Source organism: Sardina pilchardus, chromosome 11 (genome assembly GCF_963854185.1).
Source record: "Sardina pilchardus chromosome 11, fSarPil1.1, whole genome shotgun sequence".
In the NCBI taxonomy this organism is placed as follows: Eukaryota; Metazoa; Chordata; class Actinopteri; order Clupeiformes; family Clupeidae; genus Sardina; species Sardina pilchardus.
Window position 1 is genome coordinate 4,324,279 of NC_085004.1, and position 14,639 is coordinate 4,338,917.

General features: G+C 40.4%; 1 protein-coding gene across 1 annotated transcript; it reads left to right on the forward strand.

Moving 5' to 3' along the window:
- Positions 1 to 2,973: 2,973 nt before the first annotated feature.
- On the forward strand, positions 2,974 to 14,081 carry gpt2 (glutamic pyruvate transaminase (alanine aminotransferase) 2). The gene is made up of 11 exons (XM_062548974.1): positions 2,974 to 3,597; positions 4,273 to 4,362; positions 5,829 to 5,937; positions 6,225 to 6,358; positions 6,631 to 6,874; positions 7,801 to 7,880; positions 8,140 to 8,276; positions 9,302 to 9,476; positions 9,945 to 10,100; positions 12,009 to 12,121; positions 12,334 to 14,081. Exons 1-11 carry the CDS (start codon positions 3,286 to 3,288, stop codon positions 12,443 to 12,445), a joined length of 1,662 nt encoding a protein of 553 aa, XP_062404958.1. The 5' UTR covers positions 2,974 to 3,285; the 3' UTR covers positions 12,446 to 14,081.
- Positions 14,082 to 14,639: the final 558 nt, after the last annotated feature.

Sequence of the window (14,639 nt, forward strand, 5' to 3'; positions counted from 1 at the left end):
ACATGTGGGTGGAGCAGGGTAATGTATAGTAACAGTTGGTCAGAGCTTATTAGACATTAGAGTCTGAGAACAAGAGGGAAGGCTTTAAACTATTTACATGGCCCCCATCCCCCACACCAGCCACTGAGGCTTGCAGCACTGCTTCTCAGTGCTTTGCAGGAGGCAGGGCTACTTAAAGACTTTCAAATGATTTCAAAAAGGTTTCAAGTATCACATTCATCTCTCCCACCTGATATTCAATTCATTTTATATACTGTAGGCTACCAAGAGGATACAAAGTATGTGTGAGTATATACAAATGAGATATTTTATCAAAATGTTTATAAATGTTTATATAGGCCTATGCATGTGTGTGTGAATGTATATGTATGTATATATATATATTCATGTATTTATTTGTCACATGATATCACGAGGTTATTGAATGGAACACTAACCTTAAATTACAATTTGTGCTGTGAGTAATAATAACTGTGTGACTTCCATAGGCCATCAAATATATGTTGTGTTGTACTTCATGTTCATAGGTTTAAGGTCAGAATCTGTCATGGGTGTGACACACATACCTCTCACTTCCTTTTGTGCCACATCACAGGCACTGTTCTTTCAGCAGCCTATCAGGGTAGAACAGGGATCCATGACACCAGTCTATAAATATTTATGTTGGTAGGCACATAATATCAAAATGGCAAATAGACAGTGAAAGTGGGTGCAGAGAAGCTGTAAGCCTCTCATTTGTTACAAGACTCTCTTTTTTTACTGTGGTCATTGCAGCAAAAACCTGCAACAATGAAAGGTCATACTAGATGACATGACATTATACTTGTGTGAAAGACACATTTACATAAATTATGCTTGACAGCCTAACAGTAAAAGTCAAACAAACACAGACAAACGTAAAATATATAAATAAATAGTTTGGTAACAACAATTAGTGATTACATTTTTTCAAGAAGTTATAGGCCTTATATTTTAAGTAAAAATTGTGCGGATTTCTACCAATTCTGAGGCAAGCCACTAAGGAACTAGTTTTAATACTCTCAAATTAATTTGACAGTATTTGGTCATTTGAAATACTGAAAATAACCTGACACCCATTCAAAGTTCTTTTTATTTTCTGATGGGAAAACATGCAAAAGAACTTGAAGCTTTGCATTACATAAAATTTCAGAATGGACCAGTTACCTCACTTTTATCGGCCCCAGTTAAGCTTTGACCTTTATGAGACACATCTGTTGGCACAAGGCACAACAGCATTGGTTAGCAGTTAGCTAGTGCGCTGGCTAAGACTAAATGTTTGGCTTAAGCCCCTCTATAAATAGAAATGTATTTACATAAATTATAATTTCATTGGAGAATGACTAAATATGTGATTAAACCTTGTCTGAGAAATAACATTTGACCATGATCTTTTATATTTAAAATAATTTCTTTCATGATGTGAAAGACAAACATTTCAAATGTATTTCTCATTAGAACTGCAGCTGTTACAATAATATGATGTTGGCTGCTTTTGTCAAGAAAAAGGGGCGATCTTTATGATTAAAAACTGTAGCTCCTATGCCTGTATAGACAAAACAACCATGCTGTTCTGGCAGCATGCTGAAGTTTGTTCTTGCTGACAAAGACCTTTCCAGTCAGGCTCATCAGGCTGATGTGAACAAGGAGAAAGAGGTCAAAGATCTCTCTGTGTTTCTCATTCAGTGTCTTACAACTCTTCTCTGAAAGACCATCAGGGCACACAAAAGAGCTCCACATAACAGTTCCATGGGCTCTACTGTTTTTGCTTCACAGAGATATCCTCGCTGAGGAATGAGGTGTGTGTGTGTGTGTGTGTGTGTGTGTGTGTGTGTGTTTGTGTGTGTGTGTGTCTGGGGCGAGGGGTGTATTCATTCTATAACTTATAAACTTGGGATACATTTTAATCATATTAGGAACCACATTTGCAATAAAGGGAATATAAAGCTGACGCCTAGACTGCAGGCCTAGAGTAGCCCATGCATCATCAACAGTTCTTGAATTTCCCCTTGGGGATCAATAAAGTATCTATCTATCTATCTATCTATCTATCTATCTATCTATCTATCTATCTGATTGGAGTGATGCACAGTGATTACTGCAGTAAGTGATTCTATCCAGAAGATGGCAGTCTTTCCATTTATATCACATAACACGTACAACAGCCTCTATTGATCACACGGCAGCAAAGAGTGTTGGTCGAAAACTAAGGCTAAGTTATCAAGTCTTATTTAACTTACAAAGACCAAAAGCAAAGTTTAACAAATCTGGCATGCTAAATTATGCCCTTGTATGTTTGTATGTTGCCGTTCTCTGGTAGTCACTGAGTGAACTTATTTTATCACAGCTCTTTCATCTAGGCCTAGGTTAGGCTACATGGCAGACACATTTTGGTTGCTTTTTTTTTAAACTGAAATGCAAAACGTTTTAACTTCTAGGCCTACGAATAATTTGTGTCTTATGTCAAATGAAAACTGAAAGCCATACCATAGAAGCCAATTGTTCCTGTTTGCATGTTTGCTTTGATGATGAAAGCTGTCACAACTGCTATTAATGCTATAATAATTTCATGACCGGCCTACGGTCTCCTCTGGAAATTAGGGCTTCACTCATAACTAATTGTAGCCTAAGTAATAGCCTACACAGCAGCCTGAGCCTATGAAATAATTAAGCCAAGACTTGTGCAAAACTAGGAAGGACTGATGTCAGCAACTGAAGGTAGGCCTTTCCGAAAGTGATGTAATTTTATTCGTGATGGGCTGTTCTTTCAACCAACCCAGAGGTAATGTTGTCTAGATGGGTATAGTAGTTCACCATGACATGCGTGAATGCATGGTGTTAAACGACTCAATATATTAAAAACTACAACACCCAGTACGCTACTGGCTTACTACTGGTAGCTGATCGTTCTGACAGAAGCGTACATGCCGCATCCGACTTTGTGATCAGTGGCGGATGATCTCCGGAGCTGGCGGATCTGTGCAGGCCCTCTCAGGGTTTTATTATTACATCGCTTTTGTTATAATTGTAGCTAACCGGTTAATTTTCAATTAGTCTATAGCCTAATTGAGTTACGCATTCGGTATACTGCCGACGAACCCAGTTTAGGAGTGATTCATCAATGCCTATTCATCGGCATATTAGTGCCTAGCTGCAAGCCAATTTAGCTCTTGAAGATAACTTAAAGGCTACTGGAAAAGACTGACTTGTAATTTCCGTGTGTTCAGGTCAGCAACGTACATTTAATCTAGCCAACATCTGCCGAAAATGCATCGGTTACCATCTTCAGCAAATCGGTCCTTGATAGCAGGAGCTGTGGAACAGTATCGCGCTTTGGTGATGCGACCAAAGTCTCAAACAATCCGTAAAGAGTCTGTGAGATTCAAGACTCAAGGGCCCATGGAATCCTATGGGCTGAAGCGTTATAGCACAGCAGAGGCAACCGTGGCCGCAACAAGCAAAATTCGAGAGAAGACCCTGACGATGGAGACTCTGAATCCGCAGGTGAAAGCTGTGGAGTACGCCGTGAGGGGGCCGATTGTCATGAAGGCTGACGAAATCGAGAAGTGCTTACGCGAGGTAGGCTAGTTTCGTTTTTATAATTCAAGTTCCAGTCTGAACCATCAAATTGATTTTTGTTTGGAGTGGTGTAATAAACATTTTTTTTATCCAGATGTTGGCTATACTGAAAGTTTATTGTTGGCGGCGGTAGCTCTCTTGGCCACATAGCCTCCATCGTGTTGCATCATGCCCCCTACGTCGCATCTTCAAATAATGAATAAGACGTTTCCGAGTGCTTCCGTTTGTTGTGGGACTTTTGTGATGAAGTGCCATTGTGCGCTGGTTTAGATTAAATAAAAAAAAAAACCTATGTTGTCGAAACAGTCACAACACAGTCTGTACTTTCAGGTAGCTGGCATCATGTGTGCTACTGATAAAGTGTTTACTATGGCAATTTGGACTAGGCTTGGACAAAGTGTCCCCTGAACACGCGCGAAGTAATGGACATGGAACTGAAAAATTAATGTTGCTTTCCACTGCCGCCCCATTTTTAGTTCAAAATACTAATGCCTGTTTGCTGAGACAAAGCTTTTTATGAAAGAGCACACTATTATTTGCCCTGGAGAAATCGTTCAGTATATGTCCAGGGTTATCATATTGAAATTAACTTTGGAATGAAATTAAGGCTAATAAGTACATATAAGTGAGGCTACTGTGATCCTACTGTTATATTTACCAGATGTTGCTCCACAGGGTGGAAAGCAACCTTTCACTGAGGTGATCAAGGCAAACATTGGAGATGCCCATGCCATGGGACAGCAGCCAATTACCTTTCTTCGTCAGGTAAGTGAACATGTCGTAAAGGCTGTAAACATTGACAATTTTATGATTTGTCAATTCAGTCACCATTAACTACCAGACACAGACTCGTATTGCAGCAGCTTTCTGGCCCAGTGAAGAGTGAATACTATTTGGAATTCAGCCACTGTCCAGTTGCTTGGCTCATTCTGGCAGCGTGTGTGTTTTCGTCTGTTTTATTTACAATGTGCACAAAGTGAGAAACTCTAGAGGATGGTCACAAGCTCAAGGGTCAGACAAGGTGACCCCACGAAGTGTCAGTTAGCATTGATTGCCACACCAACGTAAGGCACACACACCAATCTTCGCTTTAGAGAGTATCCATGATATTTGACAGGGCATTTGAGAAGAGCTTCTCCCTCTGTGGCCAGCCAGCTTTGGAGCTTTGTGACTTTGCTGAATGGGTTTCGCTGTTGTTGGTTATTTGGCCCAGTTCAGGGGACAGTGGAAATTCCAGGGGCGGAGGACTCATTATGATCTAGTGTTTGTGTCCACATTGCCATGGGTGCAAGCCCCGGGAGCATTTCATGTGGTCATTATATGCAGAACAAAAAGGACTTTGTGACTGAATAGTTTACGTCCTCATAACCCATATCCATGTTTACCTGCAGGCTATGACCATGAGCTACTTTTCTATGTAACTTCTCCCTCTTATTTGCTTTTGTATTGACTGAAGTAGCCTATAATTTCTTCCTCTTATTTGCTTTTGTATTGACTGAAGTAGCCTATCATTGTTCAGCATATCATCTAGGGCTCAATTGTAAATATGTGGCCTATTGTTGTATTGGGTACACATTGCATAACGTTATTATGTAAGTATAAATAACCCGTATAAGCAGAACAAAAGTATTTGATATTTCTCCTGCTTCTCCAGATACAGTAGATGGAGGGTAAATAATCTTGCTGGAGATATGGCTGCGCGCTAACTCGAGTCCTGTGCTCTCTACTGAAAGTAATGTGTGTTCCTCAGCTTGTCATAGAGGCTTTAGCAAGAAACCTGTTATTACGGTGGCTTGGCCAAAGTCAAGCACTGTCAGCATGATTTCTCCATGCCTTGATCCAGGATACTTGGGATCTGCTGGAGCTTGACATTGGTAGCCAGTTTTGGCACGTTTACTTGAGCGCCTTTGTGTTCCCATTTTGGCTGTGGTTGGCACACCCTGTGCACCATTTCACACAGTTGAATGTGCACAAGGTCAACTGCTCTTTTCAGGTTAGAAAGACTTAGAGGATGAGCATACTATGCTCACTGATCATGGCATACGCTGATCAGAAAGCCCTGACATCCCAGAATGTCCCATGATGGTCAGTTTATTTCATCAGATTAGTACAGAATAATTTCACTGTTCCCAGTTGCTCAAGTAAGACTCCAAAGTAAAAAAGATCAGGAAGTTGGGCTTGTTTTTTTTGTTATAATTGATGTGTATTGATAATTGATTGTGTATCTTTAGGTTGTGGCTCTCTGCACATTCCCCGAGCTGATGGACAGTCCCAGTTTCCCAGAGGATGCCAAGGCGAGGGCACGCCGGATCCTGAAAGGGTGTGGAGGAACTAGTCTTGGTATGTTTGCTTATAAGGCCACGTGTTCAGCATAGTCCATGTTGTGAAGTTCATTTCTAATTCTTGAATAACCTGACCAACCAACAATCCACTGTTCTCAAAAGAGATGCGTCTCAGAGTAGGTCGTATAAAATACACAAAAGCATCAATACTCTTAAATTAATGTCTGAAGGTTGAGAAACAAAACAAACTGTTGCATTCATTAAGCTGCAAGAGCATATTGCAAGATATAGCCATCTACTGTACTACTGCAGAATATTCCCTCAATCCCATGTTGTGTGTTTAAGGGTCCTACTCTGCAAGTCAGGGAGTGGAGTGCATCAGGCAGGACGTGGCTGCCCACATTGAGCAAAGGGACCATGGCGTGCCGGCTGACTCGGAAAACATCTTCCTCACCACTGGAGCCAGTGACGGCATTGTGGTGAGTGGCCGCGAGTCAGTCGAGTTGTGATTGCCTAATATGTTATTTGCATTTTTTAATAGGTGGCCTAGTTAGGTTGTCAAGAACCAGTGTCTTTGTTTTGATCAGAAATACCTGAAATGTTTTTGTTAGGCAGATTTGGAAAGTTACTCTCTGAATAAAATGTATTGGGTGATGGCCATGTTTCCAATGTGTTTGTACATTTCTGTTGTCATGTGGTGTGTGTGTGTGTGCACTCTGTTAACGGCCTGCTATGCTGTGTTTGTTTCCAGAGCATTCTGAGGATGTTGGTGTCGGGCCAGGGAGCCTCACGCACCGGCGTTATGATCCCGATCCCCCAGTACCCCCTGTATTCTGCAGCCATCGCCGAGATGGAGGCTGTGCAGATCAGTTACTACTTAGACGAGGCCAACTGCTGGGCCCTGGACATTAATGAGCTTCACCGGGCCTACCAGGCAGCCAAGGAGCACTGCCAGCCAAGGGCCATCTGCATTATCAACCCTGGAAACCCCACCGGTATGTTTCTAAAAGTAGCGATGAGTGAAGATCATCCTGATAATGTCTAAGACCTTATTTATGATACGGCAGTGCTTTATTCAGCTCGGTTGTAGCTCCCTGCCCTAATGTAATAAACACAGAAGGCAACACAAAAAGTTGTAAATACAAATGTACATGACTGGCACTCACCTAGTATGCAGAAATCTTCAAACCATACAGTCACCTAGTAAAGTAATCGAGAATCAAAATCGCCTAGTCGTCTTCCCATCCAGCAGATAAAAGGCTGTAATCAGCATTTCTGGTACTATAAGCGACTGAGAGGGTCTCCCTGTTTGGTGTAGAAAATATCTAGCTACACTTTTTTTCAAAGAAAAATACAGGCCAAACATGGATTGTCTGTGTAAAAAAACTTTAGGTCTGATTATTAAAGAATTTAACGAGCTGATTAAGAAAATGATCAGATCTTGCTGCTTTTGCTCAAGGAGTACAAGTGTCAGTTTTCATGTATGTACTGTAAGTGTAAGAATGTACACACAGACTGCTTTGCATTTAGCTTAGTCAACTTGAGGGTGAGTCTAAAAATAAATGTCAAATAATTTGATCATTGGGGAACTTGCGCCGAGTTACGTAGTGTGGAAAAGACCCAGCAGTTAATTTTAGTGCTGGATGTTCTCGTGTGTTCTATACTGTATGGACAGTAAAGAGATCTCAGTCTGCACCTATCAGGTTGCACAGCAGGACCACAGAGATGGGTTTGGGGTTTCTTGTACGCTTATGTTGGACATTTTTCTGTGTCCATGCAAGTGGAAAGTTACAGAGCTCTGTCTCAGAGTTAGATCATTTTGTGCTATGGCTCGGTCTCTCCCACTCACACACACATTCTGCATTTTCCTCCCCCACATTTTCTCTCCTTGCTGCTTTTCTCACCAAACCAACATCAACAGGTCAAGTTCAGAGCAGGAAGTGCATTGAGGAGGTGCTCCATTTTGCCTATGAAGAAAATCTTTTTGTCATGTCTGATGAGGTAATTGATTTACCCAAGACCATCTACCTATTGAATAACATTAGTTTAAAAAAGTTATTTTTAAAAAGAAAATAGTATGCAGTACTTCTAGGTTATCTTATTTGTAATGAAGGTTTCAAAACGATTAACTGCACACTAACTGTGTTGAACACTTTAAGTGTAAATGAAACCATATGATTTTCATCAAGTCACTAAAATTTCTGCTCTGTTCTAAATTGAAATTGCAACAAAGTATTCTTTTTTCTGTGGCTGTTGCTAGGTATACCAGGACAATGTGTACGCACCGGGGTGCGAGTTTCACTCGTTCAAGAAGGTTCTGTTCGAGATGGGGCCTGAGTACTTTAACAACGTGGAGCTGGCCTCCTTTCACTCCACCTCCAAAGGTTACACAGGAGAGTAAGTGTGACTTATTTTCACCTTCTGCTCTGACCAGCACACATCCCTGCAACACTAGCCACCCAGCCTTACCCAGCTCACATGTCTGCATTCGACCCTAGAGACATTCCGGTGATGTAACTGAAATATCTGATGCCCTCTGCAAATATGCTCAGGGATTCACACACTTCACTTGCTGGGTGTGAAATACAGAAGGCAACTTTATCACCACACTATGTATCCTCCAACTCGAGGAAGAAGTTATTCTTCATTACATTTACAGAGTAATAAACACACTGCCAATCAAAAGTTAAGAGTAGAACAATACAGAAAGTTATGTTGCACACATAAAATGTATGAAATGATGTAGTAAGCAAACAAAGTGCAAACAAAGCCCATTTTTTGTGACAGTTTCTCTCTCAACCATCTTTACATTGACATTTGAAATGGGTTTCCAACAGTCTTGAGGGAATTCCCATTCATTGAGCATTTTTCGTCTGTTTTTCTTCAACTCGATTCAATTGAAAATATTGAAGTTGTCTTAAATGATGCCAAAAGTATGCAAAGTCATAAGGATGAAGAATATAAAATATGAAACTCGTATATAGGCTATATATTTATAACGAACTTTGTAGGGTAATACTGAAGACAAAGTATGATGGAACACAATGTAGGAAATGGTTTTAAAAAATGGTGTGTATGTGTGTCCAAACTTTTGACTGGTAGTGTATATATTGAATAATCTCAAAGCTTTTTATAAGCTTTTTGTTAAAGAAAGTCTCATATTTATAATGAAATCCAGTTGGACTGGTTGTCCTTCTGCTCCTATATACTTTATTTCCTCAAACTGCATCAAACACTAATTACTCTTATCATGTACAGTAGATGTGAATGAGCATGCTTCTTGTGCTACCTGCTAGTGTACTGTATGAAGAGGTCAAACCTGCTTCAGGCTTCAGCTGTTCATTTGTCGCTTTAGCTGAAGGTTGAAGCACTGTTGCCTCTTGGGTAGCGTCTTGAAGGTCTCCTCTTACCTCCTGTCGTAGGTGCGGTTTCCGAGGAGGTTACATGGAGGTCCTGAATTTGGACCCGGAGGTGAAGGCCCAGCTGGTGAAGCTGCGCTCGGTGCAGTTGTGCCCCCCTGTGTCTGGGCAGGCCGCCATGGACGTCATCGTCAACCCTCCGCGGCCGGACGAGCCCTCGTTCAGCCGCTTTCAACAGGTCAGTGTTGTGCTGAGGGACAAACTGGCAGCTCAACTTGCGACTTATTTTTGATTAATTATCAACGGCTCTATAAAAAGACATTGTTTTGGGAAATGAGGCAAGTGTGCCAGTTAGGTGATGTTGATTTTGTTATCTGTGACACAAGATTTACAGCTAGCTTTTCTGTGAAAATGGATATACTTCTCTTTGTGTAACGAATGACCAGCTGTTAAATAATTTATGGTTGGAGAAGTTTCCACGATGCATTGTTTATTTATAGGTAAGAACACGATCACCGTTATGAAGTCATTTATTTTAGTCCTGCTATTTAGACTGTTACTTAACAAAATAGTTTATAGAGAATTCACTTTAGAAAACAGAATTCATAGTTTTCAGAATTCAATTTAATTTGAATCAAATTATAAAAATTATTATTTAAAAAAATATTATTTAAACAAAGCTATTTGCCTCTCTGTGATCACGCAGGAGAAGACAGCTGTGCTGGGTGCTTTGGCAGAGAAAGCCAAGCTAACGGAGGAGACTCTGAACTCGGTCCCAGGTATCCAGTGCAATCCTGTCCAGGGTGCCATGTATGCCTTCCCACAGCTCTTCATCCCACCCAGAGCAGTGGAGCAGGCCAAGGTCAGTGTACCCATAAACCCCGTGGTCCTACTCCCACAAGCACCCCATGTGTCCTCTATCAGCGCCATTGTATGAATCCAGAGGCACTTTCACATGAGTGTGGCGAATGCTTGTGGCGGTCATGTTTGCTCGGAACAGTTCGATTTGAAAAACATTCCATTTCAGCAGTAAATATGAAATGAACGTTTAAATTCGATTGTTTCAACTCTTCTGGGAAGGCTTTCCACAAGGTTTAGGAAGGGGCGATCACCAAACTCCTTTCACGGGAACTAAGGGGCCAATCCCAGCTCAGGTATGGCCCCTTCCTGTTCCAACATGGCATTGCATTGCACAAAGCAAGGTCCATAAAGACATGGATGACAGAGTTTGGTGTGGATGAACTTGACCGGCCTGCAAAGAGTCCTGGCCTCAACCAAATAGAACACCTTTGGGGTGAATTAGTACGGAGACTGAGAGCCAGCCACACTCATCAAACATCAGTGTGTGACCTCACAAATGTGCTTCTGGAAGAATGGTCAAATAATTCCCATAAAAACACGCCTAAACCTTGTCGAAAGCCTTCCCAGAAGAGTTGAAACTGTTATAGTTGCAAAGGGTTGACCGACATATTAAACCCTATGGATTAAGAATGGGATTAGATAGATAGATAGATAGATAGATAGATACTTTCAATATATTAATACTAATATATGTGAAGAACAAAGAAATCAAATGAGAGACAATCGTCTGAGCTACAGTCAGCGTAAAGTGAACCAAACTTCTATGCTGATTTGCCAAATGTCAACCAAACCAGCTTATGAATAAGATATCTTGGCATGATACCTGCCTGAAGCTAAGCCTGACTCCCCAATTCCAGGACAACAGGTTGTACTGATTATATAACAGCTGCAAAAACAAGAAAATCAAGTTGACAGTGTATGACAGTGGTGTCTATGAATCGAAATGGCCACAGTACCCTGGCTATCGAAGTGTGCACATGGGCAAAGGCATTTTGATTATTGGTTGCTGAATGAACAAACTGATTGCACAAATCTGGTTGCAGAGAAGTATGTGGTATGTACTGTATGAAGTAAACTTGATATGGATGTTAATTAAATCATACCCAAAACAGTCATGTTCATGCTCAGTGTTTACCCAAACTGGGACACATTATATTGTGCCTTCATAAATGTTTATTTATATATAATAAAATATATATTCAAATTGCACTTGAGGCATATCACATATTGCTATTATGTTGCACTCATGCAGGTTTGGTTCAGCCTTGTGTATGTCCATGATGTAGATTTAATATCTGGGGACACAGCTGTCCATTGTGTTCTGTTTGGTTTACTGGAACCAGGCCAAACCTCCAAACTCTATGGTGGAGTGTAATTTCTCGCATTCCCCCAACACATTTCTGAGCCCCCGTCCCTTTTATTCTTTTGTGTGGCAATGATTTCAAAGTAGAGCAGTCAGGTTAGTTCCTGGTGTGAACAGCCTCATCAGCTGTTGTAAGGAAGGTCAACAGAGAGGATTTTTTCCATGTGAGGGCCTATCCATAGATGACTTTCCCCTTGCGCATACCATCCAGTACAAAAAGTTTCCTGGACTGTCACTTGTTCTGATCACATGGGCCCTGTGACACGGGGAGCAGCTGTACAGACGTCCAGGCTTCTGATTGTGAACTATTTGCTGTCGAAGTGCTTGCACTAGTGTGAAAACCAGCAGGGACAGTTTTGAACTTCGTAAATGAATCATTGAAGGTGGAGCAACTGGAATATGATTACGTTTTTTTTCTGAAGAAACTGTTATGGAAATTCATTCCTCTGGTGGTGAACTATGTCTGAAATGTCACAGTTCCAGAAATAAAAGTGTTGTTTTGATTTATGCAGCGTTGTGATTATGCAGTACACTTCTCTGTTCCAGGCCTTGGGAATGCAGCCAGACATGCTGTACTGCTTAAGGCTCCTGGAAGAGACTGGAATCTGCCTGGTCCCAGGGAGTGGCTTTGGGCAGAGGGATGGCACCTACCACTTCAGGTAAGCTGGGACATGCCAAACCTTTACCAGAAAAGGAAAAAAGGCCGCACTTTGCATATAAACGTGTTTTATTCCACAAACCTTTACCAGCATCATGCAGACAGATATTGTGTAATGTATTGAACTATTAAACTGTATCAGGGACTGTTGGGTTGTTGGCAAGATACAACCTAACCAACCTAACCTAAGAATTTGTGTATCTGTCCTTTCAGAATGACTATTCTCCCATCAAAAGACAAGTTAAAGGTGTTGTTGGATAATGTACGTGACTTCCACATCAAGTTCTTGAAGGAATATGGCACATTGGAGGTGCCAAGAGGATGAACTCTTAACACACACACACACACACACACTCTCACTCTCTCTCTCTGACAGACACACACAGAAAGAGAGAGAGGAAGAGAGACCTGTTGTCTAGAACGATCGGGCCAGTTACAGCTTTTGGATTCTTTACACGCTAAGTTCATGTCAGTGTTGAAATCTCAAAATCTGCCCCCGTTTTGGTTTTCTCCGTAAGATGTTGAAGACTGGTCACCATGTTTGGGGTGCTTGTGCCTTTGTGAGGCCATGAAGGTTGGGGTGAGTTGTCATGGTGATGGGTGGGACTCATTTATTGTTGTATGACTAGAGCTTGCCTGCTCTTTTTCATGTTAAAGGAGCATGGGATACATATTGATACATAAGCTTTATCAGTCATTGTTTTATATTGGTTTGTGTCTAAGTTTTTGTTTGTCTCTTCTCATTTGGTCATCAGGCCAGGTTTCCTTTTTTTTTAACCACCCTGCTTCGTTAATCTCCCATAATGAGGACCAAACTGAAGTTTGACCCCTTGATCTGTTCTTTCGGAACTGTTGGGAGCATATGCCTGTGTTGGTTGTTCTGAACAGTAGGGAACATCAGCCTGTGTTGGCTGTTCTGAGATAAAGGAATTTCAATATCACTTTTGCTGAGGCAAAAGAGAAACGTTTGAGCTAATGTTGCTGCTGTTTTGCACAAAAAAATGGGTACATTTCTGTTGGGCACTGGGTGAGCTCAAAGGTCTCCAATGGAATTTAACATGAATGAACAGTTCCTTCTTCTGTAGACATTCAGTCATGCTTTCTATCATAGGCTACTAATGTTTGGAAGTTCTAATTCATTCATTCAAAGTATTAATTAGTGTATAGTTTGCAGAGGGAATACATTAGTATAGTCACTTCATTGTGTGAAGTAAGTTTGAGTCTTCTCTACTTTTACTTTTTTTATATATATAAACATTCTGCAGCAACTATGACATTAATAGGGCAGAAACAGCTTCCTGGCCTGTTACCTCTACTGTCTGAAAACAATGTTCTTTGACTGCCTTTTCTTTCTGTTTTGTGTGTGAACGGGTAGCTGATACAATTTGATTTTACCTGCAGAAATAAAGTGCTTTTTTTTAACTAACCAGGGAAATGAAAGTGTGCACAAGTTGATGAATTCTATTCAAGTGATAATTAATATAAGAAACAAATCACTGGACAATTTCAGTGCCAAAGTAACATTTGTGCTTTTGTCAGCTTTTGTTTTACATTCTTTCTGATAGATGTGCCTTCAACTTAAGGATTTGCAGTAATTCGTTAACTTTAGGCTGTCAGTTTTGTTTACATAAGGGTGGAATGTACATGTGCATATAATTAGTTGGATTTATTTATTTGCATGAATACTTTTTAACCATTGCAGCAACGCACACTTTCACAGGAAGGAATACTGCATCCTTCTGTTTCTGTAACCTTCTGTCATTGTTATTTACTTGTGTTTGAGGCAATGTTGGACATTGTATAATACTGAAGATTTGCTACTGACTTGCCTACTAATATACTTGCTTTTCTCATTCAACTGCAAGACTGTTAAACATTGATTTGTTTTCAAATGTCAACTTTTTTTTCCAGAGGGTCTTCAATTTGTTTTGTACAATTTAATAAATTCAAGCTGTCATATATGCCTTTGATTGAATTCCTTCTTTATAATGGGAATAACTCATGTGTGGTTTCAACAGTTCACATTTCTTGACCGAAAATGTACTATACTTTTGTGTACATCCTGGTTGCTATTTATGCAATCTCTCTTTTAGTACTAATGTAGGCTAATACAAAATCGCACTTGTAAAAATCCAGAAAATAACAGTGCAGTAAAAAAAAAAGCCTTCTAATAAACAAGTATTACAATCTAGATGTAAAGTGAAGTAGAGAGCTGCTTTGGTCCATGCCACTGATTGGCCATTATATAATATGACATTTGGATTATTAATGTATATGTGTGTGAGTGTGTAAGCAGTTAGCTGGTGAAGCTTTGAACTACTTGGGAAGTTTCTGAATACATATGGCGGATTATGTATTTAACGAAATATAAGTAACGGTATTTAAATACAGTCACTATTTAAGTGGGTGGTATTCAAAATACAGTTCCAACTGGCACATTTAAAATATTCTATTTTGAATCATTATAATATGTAGGCCTACGCCATGCCTTTTCAAACTCATTATGGCTCCTTAGAATG